The 26,760-nt window shown below is 34.5% G+C and overlaps 1 protein-coding gene across 4 annotated transcripts; it reads left to right on the top strand.

Moving 5' to 3' along the window:
• Nucleotides 1-2,397: 2,397 nt before the first annotated feature.
• stat4 (signal transducer and activator of transcription 4) lies at nucleotides 2,398-24,671 on the top strand. Of its 4 annotated transcripts, none has more exons than XM_051906451.1 (24): nucleotides 2,398-2,754; nucleotides 3,897-4,031; nucleotides 4,221-4,356; nucleotides 8,165-8,263; nucleotides 8,636-8,728; nucleotides 10,300-10,378; nucleotides 10,495-10,580; nucleotides 10,820-10,971; nucleotides 11,386-11,544; nucleotides 11,702-11,794; nucleotides 11,913-11,972; nucleotides 13,736-13,756; nucleotides 13,981-14,071; nucleotides 14,555-14,596; nucleotides 14,824-14,907; nucleotides 16,950-17,048; nucleotides 17,242-17,377; nucleotides 17,550-17,602; nucleotides 17,712-17,806; nucleotides 18,242-18,378; nucleotides 18,752-18,943; nucleotides 22,637-22,682; nucleotides 22,774-22,893; nucleotides 24,282-24,671. In XM_051906451.1, the coding sequence occupies exons 2-24, from the start codon at nucleotides 3,904-3,906 to the stop codon at nucleotides 24,283-24,285; spliced, it is 2,205 nt and encodes a 734-aa protein (XP_051762411.1). In that variant the 5' UTR covers nucleotides 2,398-2,754; nucleotides 3,897-3,903; the 3' UTR covers nucleotides 24,286-24,671. The 4 variants fall into 4 exon arrangements, with proteins under 4 accessions (XP_051762411.1, XP_051762409.1, XP_051762413.1 ...); XM_051906449.1 differs by having other exon boundaries at nucleotides 2,399-2,754; nucleotides 14,552-14,596; XM_051906453.1 differs by having other exon boundaries at nucleotides 2,404-2,754; nucleotides 22,791-22,893; nucleotides 24,282-24,529.
• Nucleotides 24,672-26,760: the final 2,089 nt, after the last annotated feature.

Here is a 26,760-nt window from a genome sequence, read left to right as displayed (position 1 = left end):
TATTTAACATGGCAATGCATAAATACATGAATAAAATATGTAAATGTAAAGTAAAAAGTATGAAAAAGAGGAATTCACAGAATTCTTACGTTTATTGACAGAGTAAGTGCGAGTGGTTTTGACACACCGTCAAAATTAATTTGGGCTCTTGTTCAGTTGAATTAAATAAAATGAGCTAAAGCTGATTTTTGAACATTTTGTCACGAGTTAATTTCGTTGCATTCAATACACCTTATATACATAAAAAGTAGAATGTCATGGCATTGTTTAATATGTCGCAGAAGTAGTTTTTTTTATTTTTTTATTAAATGCTTGAAAAAAAACAGTAACAAACAATTGTCATCATTGTCATATACATTAAAACAATATGCCAGAGTCCAACAGTCTTTCAGTCCAGATTAAGTGCCAAGTCCTTAAACACAGCCACTGTTCTCATAGCTTTCAGGTTTTTAGAAGATTCAAGAGTCAAAATACATTTTCATCTCATGTTTAAATCTTAAAAAAAAGAGGTTTGCACTTTGAAAATTTACATTTATGAATGTGATATTTGGCTAACAGAAAAATAAGGTTTATAAAATAAATATAATTTTTCTTTTCACATTCATGAAAGCCAAAAATTACATTTCTGTATGTAAATTTTAAATTTGGATTCACATAACATTTAATAAAGTCACAAATGTCACACTAAAATGTCAGTGTGTGAGAGCAATTCCAAAATAAATGTAAAGTAGTTTCAGGTTTCTCTAAACAAAAAGAACAGAGGGTATTAATATCATTCTTAAAGGGATAGTTCACCTGAAAATGAAAATTTTGTCATTTACTCACCCTCAAGTTGTTCCAAACCTGTATGAATTTCTTTGTTCTGCTGAACACAAAGGAAGATATTTTGAAGAAAGTTTGAAACCAGACTGCTTTGGGGCACCATTGACTTCCATAGTAGGAAAAAAAATACTATGGTAGTCAATGGTGCCCCAGAATTGTTCAGTTTCCCACATTTTTCAAAATATCTTCCTTTGTGTTCAACAGAACAAGGAAATTTACACAGGTTTGGAACAACTTGAGGGTGAATAAATGATGACAGAATTTTCATTTTTTGGTGAACTATCCCTTTAAGTCTTCTGAGAGAGCACTTATCTGGGTAAAACCTATGAATTAACTTAAAGGTTATTTCTCTCATTTTGTTAGTTATCAGATACTTGTGAGGTAATGTCCAAACTTTTTTTTCCCAGGGAATGTCACTTACAAGTCCATTTCAGTAAGAAATCACATATGGCATAGAAACAGATTCCTCCTGAAACAAGACTCTAATTTTCTTATTGTTTTTTTTTTTTTTTTTTTTTTTTTTGAAGAAAGGCACTGTTTACCTACAAATGTTTTACATAGATCCACTGAGTGACAAAAAGATGAAAAAGAAAACCCTTTAAAAAGCATAAGAACTCCTTGTGGCACTGCATCAGCCACAATCACAAATTCTTCTGGAGTAACAGGAATTCCATGCTTTACTAAAAACTCAGAATAATTACAAATTGAACCATTCTGACTGAAAAGTTACGTCGCAGAAGTTAATGCTTTTTGGACGTACATCGAATGCGTATGGCTGTCGCGCCGGAAGCTCGTTATTTTACTTTATAAAGTTTTAAATAAGGCTATTTGTCTTACACAAACGCATCGAGTCATATAGATTCAGTTTTTCAATGGATGGATGCTTTTTTTTTTTTTTTTTTTTGTCTTCAGAATTTGGGCCCCCATTCACAACCATTATAAACCTTGGAGGACTAAGGATATTTTTTATATATACCTCCGATTGTGTTCGTCTGAAAGAAGATAGTCATATAGACTTAGGATGGCTTGAGGATGAGTAAATCATGGGTAATTTTCATTTTTAGGTGGACTATCCCTTTAATCCATTTGTGTTGGGACCACATGAATTGTTCTGGGGCAGTGGGTCTGTTGTTTCCAGCATGCTTTGCAAGGGACTGCATTAGGAGAGTAAATTTAGAGATTAATCTTTATTTTTCAGTAAAGGGAAAGATATGTTAGTGTTTAATGTTTAGTTATGTTGGACATTTACGAGGGGTTTCTGTAATGTTTTTGAATTTCGTGTTTACCATTGTGTTGAAGAGTGGCGCCATAATATGCTAATATATCAGACTGATTAGAATTTTGAAAATGAATAACTTAATATGACTCAGCCAAATATGGTTTGTTCCAATGAACTAGTTTCATTCTTATTTATTGACCGAAACTAATTGCGTGGAAAAGTTTTCTTAAATTAATTAATTCACCGAACAAACTTTTTTTTTTTCAGTGCAGGTCCATAGAGCATCGATCATCCAGAAGATGTGAGTCAGGTTGAGGCCGTCAATATAAAATACCCTACCAGCACACTTGCTGTCATGTAAGGGAGTTTCCCTTGTGTTTTTTTGCAACGACGTTTCCGTGTTCGCGAAGTGCTCAACATTTCCTTGAAGAACCCACCTGTTTACCCGTTCAGTCATGATCACTGGATAAGATAGCTGACATTTGTTCAACAAAGGACTTCATTTATGAGTGGAAACTGGACCGTACAACCATCTCCAAACTTCTAGGAGTATCTAAAGCGTCTCTCGCCGGATCAGGTCTGTAGTCTGAGGACAAGACTCTTGAGGAACTTCTTCTGGTTAAAGCGTGGCTGCTGGTTATTCTGAAAACATCAGGTTCATCCAGGTGCATTGTGTGAACTTCTCGGGAGTGTCTTTCTCGTAAGAGCAACAGGTAATTCTTTGGACTTTGTAGTTTTGGTTTTAATGCAAATATTACAAATTAAATATAATTTGTGTAAAGTTTGATTTATTAAATGTGTAATATTTATAATGTTTATATATGAAAGGATCAGCATGCACATTCCCAAATTTCTATATATCCTAATTATTGTTAATATGTAATTCATTATTTCCAGGAGCTCATTGCTTCTACCTTCAATTAAACTGCTAACAGTGATTGTAACTTAAATTGCCTAAATTATTATATTATTAGCTAACTGCATTCTCTAAATTGTAATGTTGACATGCATTCTCTGTAAAGCTGCTTTGAAATGATATGTATCGTGAAAAGCGCTATACAAATAAATGTGAATTGAAAGCTATTGCTGAAAAACAGGAAAGGCTGGATAATAAATAACAGATCTTGCACTACATGTCTCATACTTTAATATAATACTCTAATACACATTAAATAGTTTACAAATATATAATTTATTCCTGAACTGTGTAAATTAGTTGTCAAGCAGAACAGTGCTGTTGTTACCTATTCCAATACTAAAGTGAGTTGAAACAGTAATAGAAACACAAAGAGGTTTTAAATCATATTCATATTAATGTCCACATCATATACTTTTATCCACTCCATTCAAGGTCAGTTCAGTCCATGCAATCCCTTGCTTTTGCTAGTACCGTTCTCTAAATTTAACTTTTAATTTCAAGTAGTGAACATATAAGAAATATTTCATTCATAACAGCACATAAATTGGGAACAAATTTTATATATAACATGCAGAAACAGAAGAACCATCTAACTGAGATGTCAGTTCTGTCATTTAGCATTCATGAACATAATCATCACAAATCAATTTGAGATACTCAGAGACTTCCTCTACTGTCACCTCAAAAGTAGATTAGATGATGGTTATTGATAGTGGTTTCATCACCTGTAGATTATTTGTAATTGGGTAAACAGATGATTATCTTTCTCCCCTATAATTTCTCCTGTAATTAGTTGAGTTGTATTAGTTACCATTGCTTTGATATTATTACAATATAGTCTTCCTATATTTGATATATTACAATATATTTTCATTCATAGATTTATTTAAGCCTAAATCAATATTAAATTCTATCCTTTTTATTTTCTCTTCCCAGCACCACTATGAGTCAATGGAAACAAATTCAGCAACTGGATATTAAGTTCCTCGAACAGGTGGACTATTTTTATGATGACAACTTTCCAATGGAGCTGAGGCAGGTGCTGGCCAACTGGATTGAAACCCAGGATTGGTATGTGGCTTCTTGTACAAATTGATCAGAATGAGTGTTTTCATTGTTTATTTAAATTTCAACTCCAAAACAATCACAGATCACTCACCCTAAAATATTCTGAATTTCATAATACAAATTACATGTGTGCAACACAATTCCCATACATAAATGCATCCTCCTGAAGCAATTTTGTTTTCATCGCCACAGGGAAACAGCTTCAAACCATGAATCTATGGCTACTGTACTCTTCAATAACTTCCTCATTCAGCTGGAGAGGCAGTGCTCTCAGGAGCAGAACTTTCTTCACAGGCACAACCTAAAACGAATATTTCATCAGATACAGGTAATGCACACTGGACTTCTGTTATTTTCACCCATCTGATACCACCCTGGGCATCATCATTTTCATTAATGAAAACATTTTTCTTGCACTTTGAATGAATGTGGTCATGAAAAGCATAGTTTTGCCTCCTTGTCTATTTTTACACACCCGCTTTGAGAAGTGAAAGAAAAGTGTGAACGACCCTATGACTGTTTGTTTGAATGCACAAATGGATGCTCATAATTTCTATGTGATCATTAAGCATGAAATAATCCATAACGGCCAATATTAAGATTTACAGTAATAGCCAACAAGCTAGTTAAATTATGAATCACGACAGAGATTCCACTCTAGTAAATGTTAATTTCTAAATAATAACTCAAGTGCTGTGTTCGGTTGTGTCAACGGAAGCTTGTGTACTCAAGTGTGGTTTCCGTTAACTTTTCATTGACTTCAGTGGAAACAGTCCTAACCAATATTTAGCACTGAGGTCACCTGCCTCGCATAGAGTTTACCACATTTACTAAGGAACAATATTTACCAGCAGTCTGTAAGCAATTGCTTATATATACACTACTATAACATCCTGTTTTAATGTGTTAGCTGTAATTACAATAGTGCGCATTCCTACAAAGTTTTGAAAATGTTTCTGTTATAGGTAGACAACAAGAAAATTAGTGTACAGGATGCTGAAGAGCCTAAATTCACTGACAAAAGCTGACTCTATATATTTTCAGGCTGCTGAAGACATTTTTTTCAATTATGCAGTATTTTTATGAGTGGGTGCTGTGGGGATTTCTCAGTAGATAAATGCAAAGAAACTTCCACCCAAGGATCAAATGTCAGGGGTTTCGCTTGGTTAAAAAAATTACATATCTGTCTGTAGCCGGTGTTGCCACCCCAAAACACAAAATGACAGAGCACAGCGTGGGGAGACAGCATTTTTTTTTTCTTACATAGACTGTATTTAGGGAGGCTGCAAAAATGAATGGGTTGTTTGTTTTGGAAAAACTTCTAGAAATATCGTCATCAATATTGCATGAAAAAAGAGCACATAGACAAAACGCCCACAATTCAATTTTTTTTTGTCTAAAAACAGAAAAGTTCAAAAGAACTTGACAGTTGAATATTATTTTCCATACTGTCTAATAAATGTCACTTGAATGAATTTGAAACTGTGAAGTGTGTATTTCAAGGAAAAATTCATCAGAAATTTAAGTGCACTCTTCTAAAGCCATTTTTGTGATGACCAGACCAAAACAAGTTCATTTTCACTAATATTTTTTCCCTCTGTCGTATGCTTTCAAGTCAAACATGGGCATTTAGACGGGTTGCAAGCTAACTTTGAAAGCATAAGATCCCACCCTCCCTTCAGAGTGCTCTCTGAAGCCACGCCTCATCCGAAAGACATGAACGTGTACAGCAGAGTCGTTAAACATGTTGAATATTTACGATCAGAAATATTGATTTGTGGGGGGAACCCCCGAGGACAAACGCACACACGTTCTGGAGATTATCACGTGAAACGAAACAATATCCAATCAGAATGCGAGCTGACAGAAGACGGAAGCATAACAAACGCAGTCATGGTGCAGCACAAAGTTAAATGGATTTGGACAGCAGAGATGGAGGTTCAGCTTGTAGATTTGTGGTAACAGCACGAGTATTTATACAACGTGTCCTGTAAAGCCCTATGTGGACGGGATTAGTTTTACATGGGGAGGTGGAGTAATGTAATTTTACCACAGGACGTCTGTAATATTAATGGCCAATTCGCACGGGATAAGATATCTCAGTAAAACTAGCAGAAGTGGGAGGGGTAACTCGATTTACGCACCGCCGTCACCTCCCTGTCGTCATGTGGGTATACGTTGCTTCCTGATACCATGTGCACAAACACATATAATCTAAATATATAAACTATATGTAACAGTTAGGTCCGGTCAAACTATTTATTAATTAAATTCTGATTGGATTCTGATGGTAATAGGCACTTAGCTAAAGCTAAAATTAGTTTTGTGCCTCTGACAAGTGCTTTCGATCTTCTTTTTGCTGTGAATGGTATGTGGAAAATACTTGAAGTTTGCCACAGACTTGTCCCACCACCTACAACACAACTGAATGTTTCTTCAAATGCTTCCATGCTTGAAAAATGCGTGGAAAACTACTTTTAAACAGGAAATGACGGAATGTTACCGTACATATTTACAGTGGGTCTATTCGAACGGGATTAGTATTACCTGGGGTAATTTTTCCGGACCTTTTTACAGACGGTAAAAGTCGCCGTAATCTTTACTGACATTGTCCGTAATGATTACTGAGATGGCACATTCAGACGGGACTAAAATCACTGAGAAGCTCTGGTAATAGTTACTTTACCCCACCTCCCCATGTAAAACGAATCCCGTCCGAATAGGTCTTAAAACATACCAAACTCATTCCAAACACTGTCAACGCAATTTCTTCCTGCCTATCGTCCGTCATGTTTATTCTGAAGTCTCGAGAGATTTTGTGAGATTTCCCGTGTTCACAGTCGGGACTCTGGTTGAAAATCTGTTTGTGTGTGGTGTGCTGTCTTTGTCATATCACGACACACTATAGGAGCAAAACGGTTAAATCTAGGATTTTTTTGCCCTCATGTTTGTGGTCTCTCACATTTTGAAAATCTTATAAGTTTTCAAAAGTCTTTTAGTGTGTACCCAGCATTACTTGTACCACCTGACTACTGCAGATTCATTTTGGGATTGATAGTGTTGAGATAGAAACGCATAAATTAGAGTCTGAGGACCTGAACAGCTCCAGGTAGAACGTCATGGGTTCTTAATTACGGTTATGACATGGCGTGAACGCAGCATAAGCTTGTTGTTTTGGTTCTGGAGGAACTATAAAAGGCAGTTTCTGTTTGTTTTTGGTGCTCGGTGACTGGTGTCTACAACTCTGCATAGCCTCATGAAATGCGCTGATGACGCACGAGCAGGGTGAGGGAGTGTAACAAAAAGTGTATATACAACATTTACACATCATTGCTTTTGTATCTAGTGACTAAATGTCATTGACATCCAACCTGCTAAATCAAACCTACTTCTTAATTGGAAACAAAATAGACCTTTATAACTTCATACATTAGATTTTATCCCTAATCTGTTTCATTTACATCAATGGTTATTCATTTTAACTTTCACTTTCCAAGATTACTTAACTCCTTGTAATGTCACATTCCTTATGATACATGATTCCTGTAAATGGTGATGAGCATTTACTGTCAGACAACTTTTTTTTTTTAGAACTTGAATTTCCAGCTTAAAGAAGCAGGTACTTTCATTTCAATGTGGATATTAAAAACAACACAGACTAAAGCATTACTGTTGTTCAAACAAATCATGCAATTCCCAGGAAGTACATTATGTATTTTGTACATAGAAAATGTATAAATATTATTTGTATTAATCTCAAATGAAAAAAATAAGCATACAGACAAAAATGCAAATGTATAGGGGTTACAGTTCAAGATAAAATATAATAGACAGCATTTCACATTACTAGCAAATTATGCTGTAGATCTTATAAATAACACATTTTTAAAGTTCCATTGATTGTAAACATCTGCAGAACAGCAATAAACCTCAATGGATCGCGATTCTGCTCCTTTTTTCCCCACTCAGAGTTCCACATTCTCCTGCTTTCCTCACAGAAAACATTCCCACTGATCAGACATCCACTGTATCATCCTTTTTCGCATTAAAAAGTATTTTTACCAGTGAACTTTGAAGTGTGAAAAAAATTCCCAGTGTCACATCAGTCAGTAAATGGTGTTGCATCACTCATTCAGGTGAAATACAAGGCAAATCCTATCCACATGGCTGCTGTCATCTGTAACTGCCTGAGGGAAGAAAGACGCATCTTATCCACAGCCAGCATGCAGGAACAGGTACTGTCAACACAGACGCAACAAAGAACATGTCAAAACAACACATACCCTGTGCCACTATGCTGTTAACCAAGCTTCAAAGATTTGCAATGCACTCACATGATAATAAAGCAGTGGGGTCTAAAAGGTGCTTCAGCTGACCTAGTTAACATGGCCAACATTACAAATGTACTTATTTGATTTGTGACCTAATATAATGCAGAACCTTAATATTTCTTATTCATTTCACATTGTCATGTTTCTTTGTTTTTTCAGTATCCTAAACCTTTGTATATTCTCCAGGTTAAAAATTTTTTGAGTCCCAAATTTTCCATGTGGACCTCGCTGTACATTTTGATCTTCTGTTTTCCATGTTTCCATTTCCAATGGCAGGGTCCACTGGAGAAATCAATGCAAAACTCAGCCGCTATGGAGAAGCAGAAAGTACTTGACAACAAAGTGGCAGTGATAAGAAGCAGCGTTCAGGTAATTCACATTTAGTATTGGTTTATTATTATCATCACAGCTATGGGGGTTTAGATATATGAAAAAGTGCATGCACTGACATGTGCTGTTACAGGGTATCCGCAGGGCATTAAAAAGCATTAAAAGTCATTAAATGGATTTTACGAAAATTAAGGCCTTAAATGGCATTAAAAAGCATTCAATTTTATTTCTACAGGCATTAAATTTTTTAGATAGTTTTGAAGAAAAATAATACTACCAGTTTATTTTGAATAAAGCCTAAATAATTAATAACTTTGATTTGCTGTCGCAAAATATGTGCATTGGTGTGATACGCACACGGAACCAGTTTGGACCGGACAAGGACCCGATTAAAAAAAAAAAAACAGCAACTTGGGAATCACCAAAACGCGAGTATGACTGATTTTATTACATTTAGTGTTAGTGGCGATCGATAGTGGATAATAATAGTCTGTATAATGTACTGACGATAACAAGGTTGCGCTGTTGAGGCTCGCGCAGCATCTCGAGAAGTGGAAACATGAGCGAAGCGCACACAAAAAGAAACTCAGTTAATCATACTGCGGTTTTTATAACTTGATACAGTTATGCAATATCACACGACCAAGAATGCTGTTTTCCTAAATAGGCTACCATCACGATTAAAAACGTGACACTGATTTCATACAACAGTTCAATTAACAAGTAGTTAATATTAAGCCACTTACATTTTAGAAGGAACATTGACTGTTTTTGTTCTATTTTATCAGCGAAAATAGTTTCAAACAAAGATCACAGCAGAACCAAAGCGCAACACTCAGCCTTGTTTATTACCGAATGATCCAGCGTTTTGAACGAATCGGCCATTTGAATGAATCGTTTGAATGAATGAATCAATGACTCACTCATTAAGACGGTTACTTGCCGCCACCTACTGGTGGTTTAGTTTCATTTTTAAAAGTATCATTTCCCCCCCAACATTTCATATTTGTATTTTCAAAAAATATTTAAAACAATCCCATAACATTATTTAATGCAGTTGTAATCATTAAAAAATATGCAGATTTACATATGTCAAAGCTGCAATATTCTGAAAGGATATTGCTTCAGAGCAAATTTATATTTCCACAACAACAACAAAAAAAAAGACTATTTTTTTTCTGGACAAGCAACTGTTTTACTCGTACAAGTGAATGACCGATTTACGTGTGTCCACATGTCAGGCTTAATGTCGAGCCCTGTATGTAATCTTAATGGGCCGCGTTTCAGTCACCATTTCGTAATGAATGACAACAAAAACAGAAAAAATGTATAGATGAAACAATTTTATTGGGAATTTGGCTGCATTAAAATATATTATGTGAGCAAAAGGGTAGCAGCAGAGAAGCAAACAAATGTAAAGGGCTGACACTTGGCAGAATGCGAATACAACAATCGCATGATGAATTTTCTAATTGCTGTATGTCGTCATCTATCGACATTTAGCGGCATATATATATATGGCATTAATAAATTTAAAAATTGGCATTAAAAAGCATTAAATTAGATTTGATGAAACCTGTAGAAACCCTGTGTTATTCATTCATGATCAGATGCTGGACCAGGCTGTGAAGTATCTTGAAGACATGCAGGACGATTTTGACTTTCGCTACAAAACGCTCCAACTTCGAGGTGACCATGATTACTTCAGAATGTGTTCCAAAAACGTCTCCATCCTACCTTTTTATGATATAATATAGCAAATAATATGATATGGTTTTTGAAATACATCCTCTGAAATCCTGTAGATCCAGTTGAGAGGAACTCTTTGTCCATGAAGCAAGAAGTCACTACACTTCAGGAAATACTGAACCGCCTGGATTTCAAGAGAAAGGCAAGTGTTTCTGTAGGCTGATATCACTCTAAGCGCTTTTCTGTGTTTCACTTCACAACCATTTCCTCTTCTTCTCATTTTTTAAAGGTTTTATTTACACTTTTGAACTACCCTGGGTAAACTTCCTGCCTCAGACGGGTGGTTTTGAGTGATTTTCACACGTCTTTGCTCAAGTGTGTGACTGTGTGTTGGATGGTCATTGTTAACCACGATTTTTGCTCTTTGTTGCACATTTGCAGGAGATTTTGTCAAAAATTGCAGATGTTATAAAGGAAATCGAAGCCCTGATTTCCTCCCAGCTTAACCCTGAACTTAAGGAATGGAAACGGAGGCAACAGATCGCCTGCATCGGAGGACCGGTTCTGATAGGACTGGACCAACTCCAGAACTGGTATAACGCTATATAAATATAAACAAATAAAAAAAAAAGAAATAATATAATATCGCAGTTATGATGTTTAATAGATTAGTTTAAATAGATTATTAGTTAAGTAGATTATTGTTTTAAATGTTGTCATGCTAAAAAGACAAGCAGATAGTAAAACTGTGCAAGAGATTTGGAGTTTGAAAGGATGTAAGACATTTATAACATGTAATAAAGATTTCTATCCTGAAAAAATGTGGCATGGTTTGCACAAAAATGTTAAGCAGCAGCTGTTTTCAACATTAATACTATTAAGAAATATTACAGTATTGTGGCTGGTTTCTAAGAGTGTTGTTACTGTATGGTGTTTTGTGGTTGCTAGGAGATTAGTCTTGTTAAACTTTTAATCAAACTTAATTTTTTGTGATGTCACTTTTACAGGTTTACCCTGACAGCCCAGAGTCTGTTCCAGATTAAAAGGCAGCTGGACAAACTGGGCGAGCTGATTCTGAAGGTCACTTACGAGAGCGATCCAATCCCTCTCCAGAGACCTCAGATGGAGGAGCAAGTCAAATACCTCATCTACCACCTCATTAAAAGGTACAATTTAGGGATTACATTACATTTATTTACACCCAAGGCACAGCAATTCACTTCGGGGATTATAGTGACATATAAACACAATGAATGAGAACAATAGAAAGGCTGTGCTGGATGATCGGGAAGCCTGGATAATCTTTTTTGGTCATGTTTGCAGCTCCTTTGTGGTGGAGAAGCAGCCCTGCATGCCTACACACCCTCAAAAACCTCTAATCATCAAAACACAGGTGCAGTTTACCACCAAGGTCAGGTATGAACCACAGCCTCCCCCAAACTCTCCATGAAAACAAGTCTAACTTCACAACAAGCCGACTGCCTTTAGTCAAACACAAATATTGTTCATTTAAGTTCACTTTGTTTCTATTTAGATTGCTGGTTAAGTTACCTGAAGTGGATTATCAACTCAAAGTCAAGACAACATTTGATAAGTATGTTTCCTGAATTATGTATACATTTTGTCTTGATAACATGGGTCATTCATATTATGCAATACGTTTTCTTATTATTCATTTTTTAAAAATAAATATACTTGTGCTGTAATATAAGGAAGTATTTCTATAAAAGGGTAAATAAGTCTTAAAGGGTTAGTTCACCCAAAAATGAAAATAATGTAATTTATTACTCACCCTCATGTTGTTCCACACCCTTAAGACCTTCGTTCATCTTCGGAACACAAATTAAGATATTGTTGATGAAATCTAATGGCTCAGTGAGGCCTCTATTGAGAGCAAAGCCATTCAAACTCTCAAGATCCACAAAGGTACTAAAAACATATTTGAAACAGTTCATGTGAGTTCAGTGGTTCTGTCTTAATATTATAAAGTGACAAGAATACTTTTTGTGCGCCAAAAAAACTAAATAAAGACTTTTCAACAATGTTTATGTGGGCCGATTTCAAAACACTGCTTCAGAGCTTTACGAAACGAATCAGTGAATCGGAGCACCAAAGTCACGTGATTTCAGCAGTTTAGCCGTTTGATAGGAGATCCAAATCACTAATTTGAAACAAAAGATTCATAAAGCTCAGAAGCTTCATGAAGCAGTGTTTTGAAATCAGCCCATACAGATATTGTTGAAAAGTCGCTATTTTGTATTTTTTGGCACACAAAAAGTATTCTTGTTGCTTTATAATATTAAGGTAGAACCACTGAACTCACATGAACTGTTTCAAATATGTTTTTAGTACCTTTATGGACCTTGATAGTTTGAATGGCTTTGCTCTCAATAGAGGCCTCACTGAGCCATCAGATTTCATCAACAATATCTTATTTTGTGTTCGGAAGATGAACAAAGGTTGTGGAATGACATGAGGGTGAGTAATAAATGACATTATTTTCATTTTTGGGTGAACTAACCCTTTAAAGAAATATGATCTGGTAAAGATCAGACACTTAAACCTTAATTATACCTTGTTAACTTGCACAATGGCAAGAAATCCAACAAGGTAGAACATAACAGATGGAAATCTAAAGTTAGTCATTGCTCAGTGAGGGATGACATTCAGCTTATAAGAGGGCATCAACCCTTTTTTTTTTTAGTGTAGTCTAATGATATTATCATACAGATTTCTGTTATTTTTATTGGCCGGCATTGAATGCTTTAGAGTGAAATAAAGCAACTAATGTCACAAAACACCACGTAATTCATCTTAATATTTACTATTATTTGTGGTGTTGTTTTCCTACCACACATGATGTCACTTCCTGGAGGATGTTGTCAATGAACTGGCTTGTCAAAGTCAAATCTCAAATGCCTTTAGTTGAAGAGTAATTCATTATGCATATATATATATATATATATAGAATGTTTCTTAGTCATTAATGCAGCACATGACAAAAATGGTAACACTACTGGTAACAATGTACCAGTAGTGAAATTATTGAAAATAATTTCCCTAAAAAAAATAAAATTAAAAATTTAATAATCCCTATTATGAATTCCATCTTTAAAAATGTGAAATATATATTACACGAATAAGTTTTGCATACTATGAATAACCCAACTATGACAATTGCTTTAATCATTAATTATCAATATCATAACCTATACTCATTCTATACACATTTACATTCAAGTCTGTTTCAAAATATTTTTTTAACGTTCACAAGTGATGCGAAGCGATGTTTGTATGACAGGTGTGTTTAGCCCAACGTGATCATGTTTTTCTACTCTTTTCTATTTGTGTGTGCAGAGACCTTCCACCAGGCAAAGTGTGAGTGCACTCAACCTCAAAGAGAAGAAGCAACTTCCTGTTGTTTATTTAGGCCAAATCTCAATATGAGTTTTGTGTGTGGGGGGAGGGGGACAGCAGTGCTTTACAAACTAAATTCTGTACCAATTCTACATACAGTAGTGGGTTACTCTAATTAACAGTACAGAGGAAATTGTGACTAAACAGAAAATATCATAAATAACATTACTGATATTTCCTTATAGGAACAGACAGTTCTTCATCCTCACCAACAACACCAAAGTGATGGATGTTGAGGAGTCGACTGGCTGCCTTTCTGTAGAGTTCAGGCATCTGGTACTTCACTCTGAGTTCTAGCACATGATTCAAGTGCAGTATGGTTTATTATTAGATTTCCTATTAAATAGGTTAAATGATTAGTTCACCCACTATAGGAAAATGAATTAGTCATTATTTACTCACCCCCATGTTGCTCAAACCCATATGCTGATGCTGTTTTCCATGGAACATAAAGGAGACATTTTAAAGCTTTTATTCCATACAAAGACAATTTGTAGTGACCACAACTCCAAAAAGTGAATAACTTCAGTTTTGGTTTGTTCCTCGCATAAAGTTATCAGATGGCGGCAGAAGACATGGAATATAGCTCACAAGTCATTTTATTATTGTCCTTTTTGATCTTGAAAACTATAAACTCTTGTCCAAATGAGCTGTGTGAAAATGAACATGAGGGTGGGTAAAAAATATCAATTTCATTTTTGGGTGAACTGTGCCTTTAAGAGGGAAGATATATTAAGATGTCTTTGTGTTCTGCAGCAGCTGAAAGAGAGAAAGTGTCCTACCGGAGGAAAAGGAAATGAGGTAAGAAAGACTGCATTATTTCTAATAGCTGCTGCTGCCTTTATAGGTGTATCTCTTACAGTGGCCAATTTTTACATCGTAAAAAGCCCTATGCAATGTTTTGAGTCTTGTTACCTGCTAGTATTTTTGTCATGTTATTAGTCATGGTGCCAAAAGAGGGCAGCCTTGCACAGTAAATCCTTGATCTTTGCATTGAAGTGTAATGTTATTGTGTTTCTTTTTTACAGGGTCCCCTGTCAGTAACAGAGGAGTTACACTCTCTCAACTTTGAGGCCATGCTGATGCTACAGGGCCTGGATATTGATCTTGAGGTGTGCTTTAGTCTGTGTGTGTGTGTTCTTGTATACATGGTTTATGAGGTCACAAATGTGTTAATGACATGGGTATTACAACGTAAACATGGTTCATGAGGAAACTTCCTGTGTCCTCGTAAAATGGCTTAAAAAACATACTAAACTGTTTTTTTGAAATTCAAAAAATGCAGACAGTTTTCTGTGATGGGTAGGTTTAGGGGTAGGGGTAGTGTAGGGAGATAGAATATACAGTTTGTACAGTATAAAAACCATTATGTCTATGGAGAGAATGTTTTTCACCTTTTTTATTTTATTTTTTTTACAATTTTTATGATCCCTCTTATTTTTTTTAATTATTAAAATGTTAAATGAACCTTATGATATTCACACAATATATACTACTGTTCAAAAGTTTGGGGTCAGTATATTTTTTTCTTTCTTTCTTTCTTTTTTTGGAAGAAATTAATACTTTTATTCAGCAAGAGTTATATTGTTAGAAAATATTTCTATTTTATATAAATGCTGTTCTTTTTAACTTTTTATTCATCAATGAATCCTGAAAAATCTATCACAGTATCCAAAAAATATTAAGCAGCACGACTGTTTCCAACTTTGATAATAACTGAGTATCAAATCAGCATATTAGAATGATTTCTGAAGGATTGTGTGACACTGAAGACTGGAGTAATGGCTGATATAAAAAATTCAGCTTTGCATCGCAAAAATAAATTATATTTTAAAGTATATTAAAATAGAAAACCATTATTTTAAATTGTAATAATGTTTCACAATATTACTGTTTTTTTATGTATTTTTGATCAGATAAATGCAGGCTTGATGAGCATAAGAGACTTCTTTCAAAAACATTAAAAACAGTAATGTTTCCAAACTTTTGACCAGTACTGTGTGTATATATATATATATATATATATATATATATATATAATTCAAATAAAATACATGTTACTTAATTACGTATTTAAAATACAATATTTGAGTACCTGTATTCCATTACAGTTGAATTTTTACCATCTCTGAAAACAACCACAAGTAGTGCAGTTCATCACTTAACAGGCATGTGACTGACAAAGGATGTTAATGTTCCATACAGGGCGCACACACACACACACACACACACACATACACACACACACACAAAACTTAACAAGAAATGTTTTCAGACAAACATTTTCTTTTTTTGCCAAAAATGCCAGACTGCAGGAACATAACACCTCTTGCTTAACATTAAGTCAATTTTGTTTATATAGCTCAATATCACTAAACACAATCCAAGAAACATTCATCCGTTCTGGTTAATCTGTGAAGACAATTTCCTAATTTGTAAATTCTTAATTCTTATGCATCCACTGAGAGAAAAAAAAACGTACGTACTGTTCTCTACATTGGAGAAAAATGGATTCGCATATGTTTACTTCAAGTATTATTTTCCCTATTTTTACCCAAAAAGGGTGTTGTGAGCATTAGTGAGTACACACATGTAATATAATTTCTGTTTCTGAGCCCTTGTGCAGAAATTCCACAAGTGAGATTAATAGAAATCATAAAAATTATGACATTCCAGGAAATCCCTTATATGGACAAAGACATCCAGATATAGCTGTAGTGAGAGATGTATTGACTGATGAAGCATAAAGACAATAAGCAAGTTGTGCCAATATATAATGGTTTATCTGTGTTTTTCTAGACTTCTCGGGTATTTTTCACAAGAATGAAGTATATTTATATTGTAATGCTAATCGACATAGCCGTTATCACTGTACAGAATAAAATAATATAATTTCTGCCTCATTCTATTATGTGAAGCTATGTCAGATCACAAAAGGAAAAAAATATCACTCATATTTGTGTCTGTAATGTTCTATTTATATAGATTTATAAATTACATATTTTAGAAATTATTACATGACAATTTACAATTCTGACCAGAACAGCTCTATAGTCGATTGCATGGCAAATTAGGGTGCTAATATCATGCTTTTATGATCTTTTTTGTAATTAACCATGAAACCCTTACTGGGTTTATATTTTCTCCTGTGCAGACTTGCTCCCTGCCACTGGTGGTCATCTCCAATGTCAGTCAGCTCCCAGGGGGCTGGGCCTCCGTTATGTGGTACAACCTGCTAACTGACGACCCTAAGGTGAGCTTCTCAAAGTTCTGATGCAGATGCAAAAGAATGGATGACTTATACTAGACTTATAGTATCTTGTCTATAGCTTGCAGCACTTGTGGTCTACTATTGTATTATATGACTATAAGAACTAGAGGTCATAGTTTTAACGATTGGCAAGGTTTGACATACAGTACAATTTGAACTTCTCTGACATGTTTAGAACCTTGGGTTCTTCAGTAACCCTTTGCGGGCAAGTTGGAGTCAACTCTCAGAGGTGCTCAGTTGGCAGTTCTCAAGTTTTGCAGGCCGAGGACTCAACAAGGAGCAGCTTAACATGCTGGGAGATAAACTTCTGGGTATGCTTTTTTATAAACATGTTGGATTATTAAGATATTAAAGTGTAATAGGATATTTTATGTCATTTTCATTTGACGTTTTCCCTTTCCCTTCCCTGTATTTTTTACTTCAGTTTTATTGTGAACGTATTTTTGCCTTCATCTAAACAGTGTTTTGTAATTGTTCCTGAAGGTCAACACGCTTCTTTTAATGACAGCCAGGTTTCTTGGTCCAAGTTCTGGAAGGTAATATTGAATAAATATTATATTCTCTTGCTATTTTCAAATTTTACTTAAGCATCATGAAAAGCGCAACAATATAAATCCAATATGTTTTTTTTTCTGTTGCTCTCAGGAAAACATCCCTGGCAAATCATTTAGTTTTTGGCTGTGGCTAGACTCTATCCTGGACCTTATTAAGAAACATTTACTTCCTGTTTGGATTGATGGGTCAGTGGCCTAATCTTCTTATGGCATTCAGATGCATGATAAATAGATATAAACCCATAATAAACACATATTAGTTCTGTTATTTTAATAAGCATACAACTCATAAATACCACACTCTAAAAAATGCTGGGTTGTTTCGCCCCATGTTTGGGTCAAATATGGTCAAATCCAACTGTTGGTTTAAATTTTTAAACCCAACCTTTGTGTTTGTCCATATTTGACCCAAACATGGGGTGAAACAACCAAGCATTTTTTAAAATTAACTATTGGGTAAACAATCTTAATGTATATTTATCAATATATTTATGAGTGTATTCATAAATGAGAGTTCTGTTGTTTTATTTGCCATGCTGGATTATTATGTTGCTCTTTGCAAGGCATTCTGCAAAAACTTTCTTCTGCTTCTCAATGGATTCTGCTGTTTTTGGTTGTCAGTTACATAATGGGATTTGTGAGTAAAGAGATGGAACGTGCCTTATTGAAGGAGAAGGAGCCAGGGACATTCCTGCTACGCTTTAGCGAAAGTCACCTTGGAGGAATCACCTTCACCTGGGTTGAGCAGGATGAAAATGGTTTGTTTTTCTGCTATATATCATTATGCTTGAAGGAACATATTCACCGGTACGATCTATAATGTAGAAGACATGATGTTACAGGTGTCCAGTTGTAAAACAAGGACAGCAACACAAGACAATTTCCATGCAGTTAATAGTTAAAATTGTTCTGTTTGCAAGCCCACACAGGTTAGAGGTTTTTAAGTTCAGGAACTTGTGCCAAGTTTTAGCTGTAATTTCCTCACTTGGATTTGCTGAGGGAAAATTCCAGCCTTGGAGTTGTTCCAAAGATGCCTTTTATCTTACAGCTAAACTTCAAGTTTCCTTATTTTCATTGTCTTTATTGTAATATGTGTTGAAATAACTTTAAACACATGTAATCTGCCCACAGGAGACCCAAAGTTCATCTCTGTAGAGCCATACACGAAAAACCGTCTCAACGCCTTGCCCATTGCTGATATAATACGAGACTATAAGGTCATTGCAGATGGTGTTGTCCCAGAGAATCCTCTGAAGTTCCTTTATCCTGACATCCCGAAGGACGAGGCTTTTGGAAAACATTACAATAGTCAGCAAAACAAAGGTTAGATATCTTGTAAACTTTATCTGGTTTATAATATTTCGCTGTGTACAGCCCTGTTACTGTTTCTCCATTTGAACATCTGTACAATTGTGACACACCCAAGAAAAGGCTGCAAGACTCTTCCATTATCTCAATTTTTACAATATTTTTGACTCTGTTCATCATGCTTAACTGTCATAAAACGTATGACGTTCCAGGAAATCCGAGATATAGCATAATCCAGATATAAGACACTAAACACAATGCAACAATAATGGTTTATCTGTGTTCTTCTAAACATCTCAGGTATTTTCATAAGAATAAAGTATATTTATAATGCAATGCTAATCGACATAGCCTTTATTACTGTATAGAGTAAAATAATATAATTTCTGCCTCATTCTATGATATGAAGCCACATCAGATCACAAAAGGAAGTTATTTCAAGCACTCGACTGACATTATGAAGTGAGTTTGGATTACAAACATGTCATTACAGTTTTTTACAGACGCTAGGACACATTTCTCAATACTTAGGTCACTTTTGCAAAACTCTTCACACAGTGAGCACAACAGAAGTCTATGTGGGCTAAACTGAGGATCAGTTATCATTGCTTTGGCACAAAATGCATTCAGTGACTACATCTTTCAAATTTCATGAATTCTTTTCTCACTCAGACACAACAACTGCCAAAACAGGCCAATTTGCACATGCTTACATACTGTTTTCAAAACTGTTAAATTTAAGTTCAAAACAATAACATAACACAAAACTGAATAAGACAGAAATTTGCTACATTTCTACAGTAATATAGTTACGAAAAATATACTGAATCTAAAAAATCAAATACTATCAAAACAATTAGATGAAACTGAACACCTACACAAGCATTAGTCTTTCAATTTCATTACCATCAATTCAAAAGGGGAAACTTAGGAAAAATTTTGTTCTGTAATGTAAACATGGACCATGTAACATAAACTGCAGTGAATTATAAGCAGTAGAGAGTGTCATTCTTGTTTTGTAAAGACATTTTAAAAAAGAAAACATTGTATAATGCTAACTGATGTTAGTGTTTTTAGGTCGATGTTTTATGAGTGACAAAGTGTGTTTGCTCAGTGAAAACCTTTGCTAGTGTTCTGGAAGAAAGAGTGTTTTGGTAGATTTGGTGCATTTTGAATGTGAAGTTAACCTCTGTGCCAAGATGAAAGTTGGTTAGGAGAACTGTGTGAAGAGTTTTGAAAAAGTGACCCAAGTATTGAGAAATGTGTCCTAGCGATTGTAAAAAGCTGTAAATGTTCTTTTATTGGACGACGGCTTCTCATTACAAGTTTGGAGAGATGTTTGGCGCGTATGGCTTGTCAAATGCACATTATAACTGACTTAAACTTGCAGCGCTTGTAAAGATGGAGCAGCATACTGCGAACCGATCGATCCGCTTTGATCACACAGTGATGCGCTACACCATGAATCTCACTTTAAAATGTTGCGCTTTCATAATCGCGTTAAACCAAATCGCAATTTCGCTTTAATTTTGGTTAAATCATACAGCCGTAGAATAACCTCCCACAACAAACTCTCACTTCACACACACTCAAATCTGTATCGCACAATCTGTGGTACAATTTTCACAATGTTTTTGACTCTGTTCATCATGCTTAACTATTCATCCCTGTTCCCAAACTTTTTGTAAGAAAATTGATCAAACAAACCTTTTTCTTTATTTTATGGGAGATATAAGTACAAATGTTAGCATATTGAGTGACAGGCTACATTTTCCACTGGCGTGTTTCATTTTATTTATGTTTAATATCATAAACTTTTTTTCTATTTAATGTTAATGTTTATTTACATTTTTTTTTTTTTATTTGCTTTGGTACTATTTTCACAAGTAAGCTGTATATTTTCAAAGCTCTTAGTACAAAAATCCAAACTGATCACACTTCTAACACAGTTAGTCATCCTTTCAAAACTTGAACTCATGCTTTCGTTCTAGTTTTACAAATTTTCATTTTACGTAATCACTTTCAAAACATAAGATCATTGGGAAATGTAATGAGAACATTTGGTTTAATCACCAAAACACAACAGTATGTTCTTCTTTCAGTTTAGTAGTTTTAACAATCAGTTCATTCATTAGCAAACAATGCAAGATACATGTTTCAGATCCCCCTTGTTGCTGAAATATTTACACAGGTTACAGATGCCACAATTAGAAAATAGACTTACATTACCTAAATTACATAATTGACATAAAATCCATAATGTTTGTAATAGTATTTATTCAGTGTGTTATCAAAAGGTGTAAAGTATGACACAGCCATGAGGTTTTGTGTAGAAGAGTTTGCTGCCAATATAGTAAATGTTCTCACTGTACCATATGACTGAATCTATACTCTGTAGTTTACCTTTATAAGGGTGAGTTACAGTAATGTGGCAGTCTCTACCATGGTAATACCTCTGTTTACAGTATCACATGGCATACTATAATGTATGTCTCCCTTCTTCTGATGCATCTCTGATCAATCTGATGTTATACTGTACAGTCATTGACTTTCTTTTCCCTTGTACTCTGTCCTGCTCTTTTCACAAATTTCAAATCACTCTGTATCTGTCTGTCTGTCTCTCTCTCTCTCACACACACACACACACACACACACACACACACACACACACACACATTGGTTTTCTCTGGTTTTTTCGGGGACATTCCATAGACATAATGATTTTTATGCTGTATAAACAGTATATTCTATCCCCTACCCCTGAACCTACCCATCACAGAAAACTTTCTGCATTTTTACATTTTATAAAAATATAATTTCGTATGATTTATAAGCTGTTTTCCTCATGGGGACCAAAAAAATGCCCAAACAAGGTCTAAAATTACTGGTATTACCATCCTTGTTGGGACATTTGGTTCACAACACAGTTTTTACCAGGACCACACACTTTGAAAATTGTGATTGTCATCTAAGATAATTGCTTATAATGTAAAAAGAATTCATTACATTTGGTTATCCATATCAGAAATTGCAAATAAGTTCTATAGAAACTATGCCTATAGAATCAATATCTATAGAAAGCTATAGATGTACCAAATGATTCACTGATTAACCAAAAAGTTCAGCTGGATTAAATAATAGACAAATGTATTAAACTGAATGAAAAGAGATGCAAATAGATATTGATAGTAATTAGCAATAGCATTATGAAAGGCAGTTACTGTTAAGGAAACATTTATATAGATGAAACACTTATTTTGCGTAGTGAAAAGGATACTTTGTGATTTTGTGTATTGTACTAACAATTGAAAATATGCTGAAATGTTTGAAAAAAGTGCACTTTTGGTGATATGTTGTGATATTAGTACTAAGAGTTTTGAAAATTTACCAATTGCTTGTGAAAATTGCACCAAAGCAATTAAAAAAAACTAATGTATTTTGTTAGAAAATGTCACACAAATCAAAGTTTTATACTTTACTTAGACATGTCTCAAAAAGTTGAATATCATTCATTATAATCAGCTCATATAATATTTAATTGACCATTCTATTGTTGGCGACAAACATTTTCTTAAGGTTAAGCATTTCACTGACCTTTTGTTTCATAGTTTTTTGGCCCTATTTTTTACAATAGTTGTGAAAAGTGCCAGATTTGAAATAGCATATGCTAAAATGCTGTTCTTTTTTTTTCTTTCTTTTCTTTAACAGTTTGTCCTTACATTCAGACACAGTTAGTTCCAATTTCCCGTCGGAAGTGAGTATCTTAATTACTTTCATATTAATATTTAAATGCATGTTGCATGAACTGATTCTAATGTTTATTTATTTATATTTTACTTTCTTTGATGTCCTCATTTCTCAGTGGTCCAGTCCAACATGCATGTTCCTCTCCTGAACCCCCAATGTCTCCTGGAATGTTTGAAATTATCACCCAACACCTCAGTCCCTTTGAGTTCGAAAGCGCTGTAAATAACATTTTTAACATATTTTAAAGCTTGCTATGTTGCTGTTTTACACACACACACACCATAGAGTAAAAAATAATATTTAAATCTATTTTAAAATTCCTTTTTTTTCCCATTACAAATTATATTATTTGCATTGCAATTGGAGTGAAAGGTTGAATTAAAAATTTACATTTCAGTATGCATTTTTTATAATAATATTACAGTTAACATTGTCAATGTCACACATTTGGTTAGTGAATTACAACCATGCAGAATCTTAAATGTATATTATTCATTTTCAAACCCATAATTTTGTTTATATCATTGTTTAAATTCAGTGTGGTTTCAGACTTTTGGGTCCAACTGTTTATATTAATGACATTTATTTTTTGCTCAGAACCATACCTTGTGGGTAATTTGGGGCTGTCACTAATAAGCAAAGCATAACTGTTTAAGCATTTATACATTTAAAGGGTTAGTTCACCCAAAAATGAAAATTCAGTCATTAATTACTCACCCTCATGTCGTTCCACACCCATAAGACCTTCGTTCATCTTCAGAACACAAATTAAGATATTTTTGATAAAATCCAAAGGCTCAGTGAGGCCTGCATTGACAGCAAGATAATTAACACTTTCAGTGCCCAGAAAGCTACTAAAGACATATTTAAAACAGTTCATGTGACTACAGTGGTTCAACCTTAATGTTATGAAGCGATGAGAATACTTTTTGTGTGCCAAAAAAACAAAATAATGACTTTCAACAATATCTAGTGATGGGCGATTTCAAAACACTGCTTCATGAAGCTTCAAAGCTTTTACGAATCTTTTGTTTCGAATCAGTGGTTCGAAGCGTGTATCAAACTGCCAAAGTTTTGTCAACTACTGAAATTTTGAAATGTTTCGAAACACTTATGACATAATGAAGCCTCGTTTACTGAAATCACGTGACTTTGGCAGTTTGATACACTCTCCGAACCACTGATGTAGAGCTTCGAAGCTTCATGAAGCAGTGTTTTGAAATCGCCCATCACTAGATATTGTTGAGTAAAGTTATTATTTTGTTTTTTGTTTTGGCGCACAAGAAGTGTTTGCGTTGCTTCATAACATTAAGGTTAAACCACTGTAGTCACATGAACTGTTTTAAATACTGTATGTCTAGTACCTTTCTGGGCTATTTGAAAGTGTTAATTATCTTGCTGGCAATGCAGGCCTCACTGAGCCATCGGATTTTATCAAAAATATCTTAATTTGTGTTCCTAATATTAACAAAGGTCTTATGGGTGTGGAACGACATGACGGTGAGTAATTAATGACAGAATTTTCATTTTTGGGTGAACTAACCCTATAAGACAAACTAACATAATCACAAAATGACATGACACGTTTTTCTTGTTTATATTGCAGATGAGTTCACCATAGAAAGGGCAACAACCACATTTCGCTTGGATCCAAGATTTTGGATGGGTTCAAAGCTTTCCATCTCTGTATTCTGGTTTCTGTTGCCATTCTTAACTTTTCTGACTCCATGCCACTAAAAACATAACTTCTCTTGTTTTGATTTGCTGACAGAGAGTGTTTATTCCAAAATACTGTCAATATGAAAATGTATCAGATGTACTATTCATGTCATAATTCTAGTAATTTGGCTGAAGGTCTCATGTATCTGTAAAATTCAGATTTAACAAAACATTAATCTCCCATAACAATATACCTATTATACAGTTTATGTATATATTATGACAAGCTTGTTGTTGCTATTGTATTTTTTTTAAATAAAGATTTTTTTGGTTTCTATATTGTATTATTATTATTAATAGTAGTAATAGCAGTTTATTAAATATCAGCAATGTGCACCCATAAAATGCAATGAGTAATCTTGGCACATTGGCTAGGAATTGTGGTTGTTGATATTATGAGGATGGAAATGTTATTGAGTGGGCAGCAGACGGCATGTTCCAACATGGGAAAGACTTAGACCCACATTCTTCCTGGCAGAATATGTGAAGTGTTTGCACAGCAGATTTCAATCATTTAGAGATACAAATAGCAATCTAACCATGTTCTCCTTTCAAGTCAAACTTTATAAATGGAAAACTTCCATTAAAGTCTATTACTAGATGCACTATATGCCTGCAATATGATTTATGGCATTTCAATTCAGACTTTTTTTCAGAAACCTGGCTTTATACACTACACTTTACTATGTATTTGGAGTTTGTGCAAATACGACGTTAAGTCTTTTGCATGTGTGCAACTAAATATGCAAACAATTAGGCGTCTGCTTCATTCTTAGCTTTAGTATGGTGATGTGGCAAAAAATGCTGATGTATATCACAAGTGAAATGCTATGAAGAAAAAAAAACTGTTGGCAGGACTATGAATCATAAATTCATTGTAATAAAGAGTTTCATTTCTGTAACAATCCAGACACTATTATGCAGTACATTTTCATATCCCTGTCATGTGTTAATATACTGGATATAGACAGAAATTATATTAATTTTTGTTTATCTCATTATCACAAATAAGTGAACAGTGGGCTAATTTTCAAGTTTCACTACTTTGGACTGAGCCGATGTTGTAATTTTTGCCATGTCTAATGTTTTTAAAAATGAAAGAAAGAAAAATAAAAAGGCTATTTATTAAAAATATTCCAGGTGTATTCATAGGATATTGTTTTAACTGGTAATCAATGTATTTCCTATATCCTCAATTTCACGTTTCATCCTGTTCAACTAACAAAAAACAGCAACCTGTTAAGAAAACCCTTATTCTATTACAATTGTAACTAAGGGCTTTTTTTTAGCTTAAGGGATTTGTTGCAACCTGGCCAAGATCCTTAATGACATCATCCTCCAGGAAGTGACGTCATTCTGGTGGGAAAACAGGACATATATCATCAGTAAGTATTTGTGGTATTAGTTGGTTTAGATTTGTGATATTAGTTGGTTTGTTTCACTCTGAAACTTTCTTTCCTGATTAATAAAATTACAGAAATTGTTATGTGGTCTTGACCAAAGCATTTTCAAACCCTGTATAGAACTACTTCCTTAAAGCTGCTGTCTGTAGTTTTTTTTTTTTTTTTTTTGGTTAAAAATTATCCAAAATCAATTATTTAGCAAGAACATAACCAGCCAGTGCTCAAAACTATCTCCTTACCTTAGCCCGATTCACAACGGTAAGCTTGTAATAATGTTTTATAATTCAGGTGGTACTGGTGGGTTTTCGCGGGAAATTCGAGCATGTCACCGTTTGTCTTTGCGTCACGTCTGTTTACATAAAGAACGAGTCCCAGCTAACTAGGCTATATCGCATGTGAGGCGGATCATTTATAGCCTTTTCTCACAGCAGCTGCAATAATTAAACATCATTTGGATGGCAGATTGTATGGTATGACAAATTAACGTTAGAGATTAGACTGTACAGAAACTGAAATCTACAGGTAACGCTAATACACACTAAATACACATAGCTGATGTTGTTAACATTAACCATTTGAGAACAAAGTATAACAATAATAATAATTTGCACAGTTTGATGTGATCCGAGCTAAGCGTTCGTTAGATTTAATCACCATTGGCAGCGCAATTTATTGTAATGCATTTTTCCCCTCAGTTGGTCAGAACAAAAGTGGCAGACATGTTACTTACTTGTTCATATGAATTTTTCCGGTGAAAATTCTTACTTTGGTCATACTTCAAGACTACAATCTGTGATTCCTGACAGCAAACATTAGATTAATCCGCGCTGAGGAGTCGTGCCGACGCACAACGCACGTGACGATAATAATTCCGCAAATAACTGCAATTGCAGGTTTCAAACAGAGATGGCGACAAAGAAACAAAACTTACGGACCGCAGCTTTAAATTACAGCATTTATTTG

Source organism: Ctenopharyngodon idella, chromosome 9 (assembly GCF_019924925.1).
Source record: "Ctenopharyngodon idella isolate HZGC_01 chromosome 9, HZGC01, whole genome shotgun sequence".
In the NCBI taxonomy this organism is placed as follows: Eukaryota; Metazoa; Chordata; class Actinopteri; order Cypriniformes; family Xenocyprididae; genus Ctenopharyngodon; species Ctenopharyngodon idella.
Note: the sequence above shows the minus strand (reverse complement) of the source record. Positions and strands in the feature narration are given on the sequence as shown.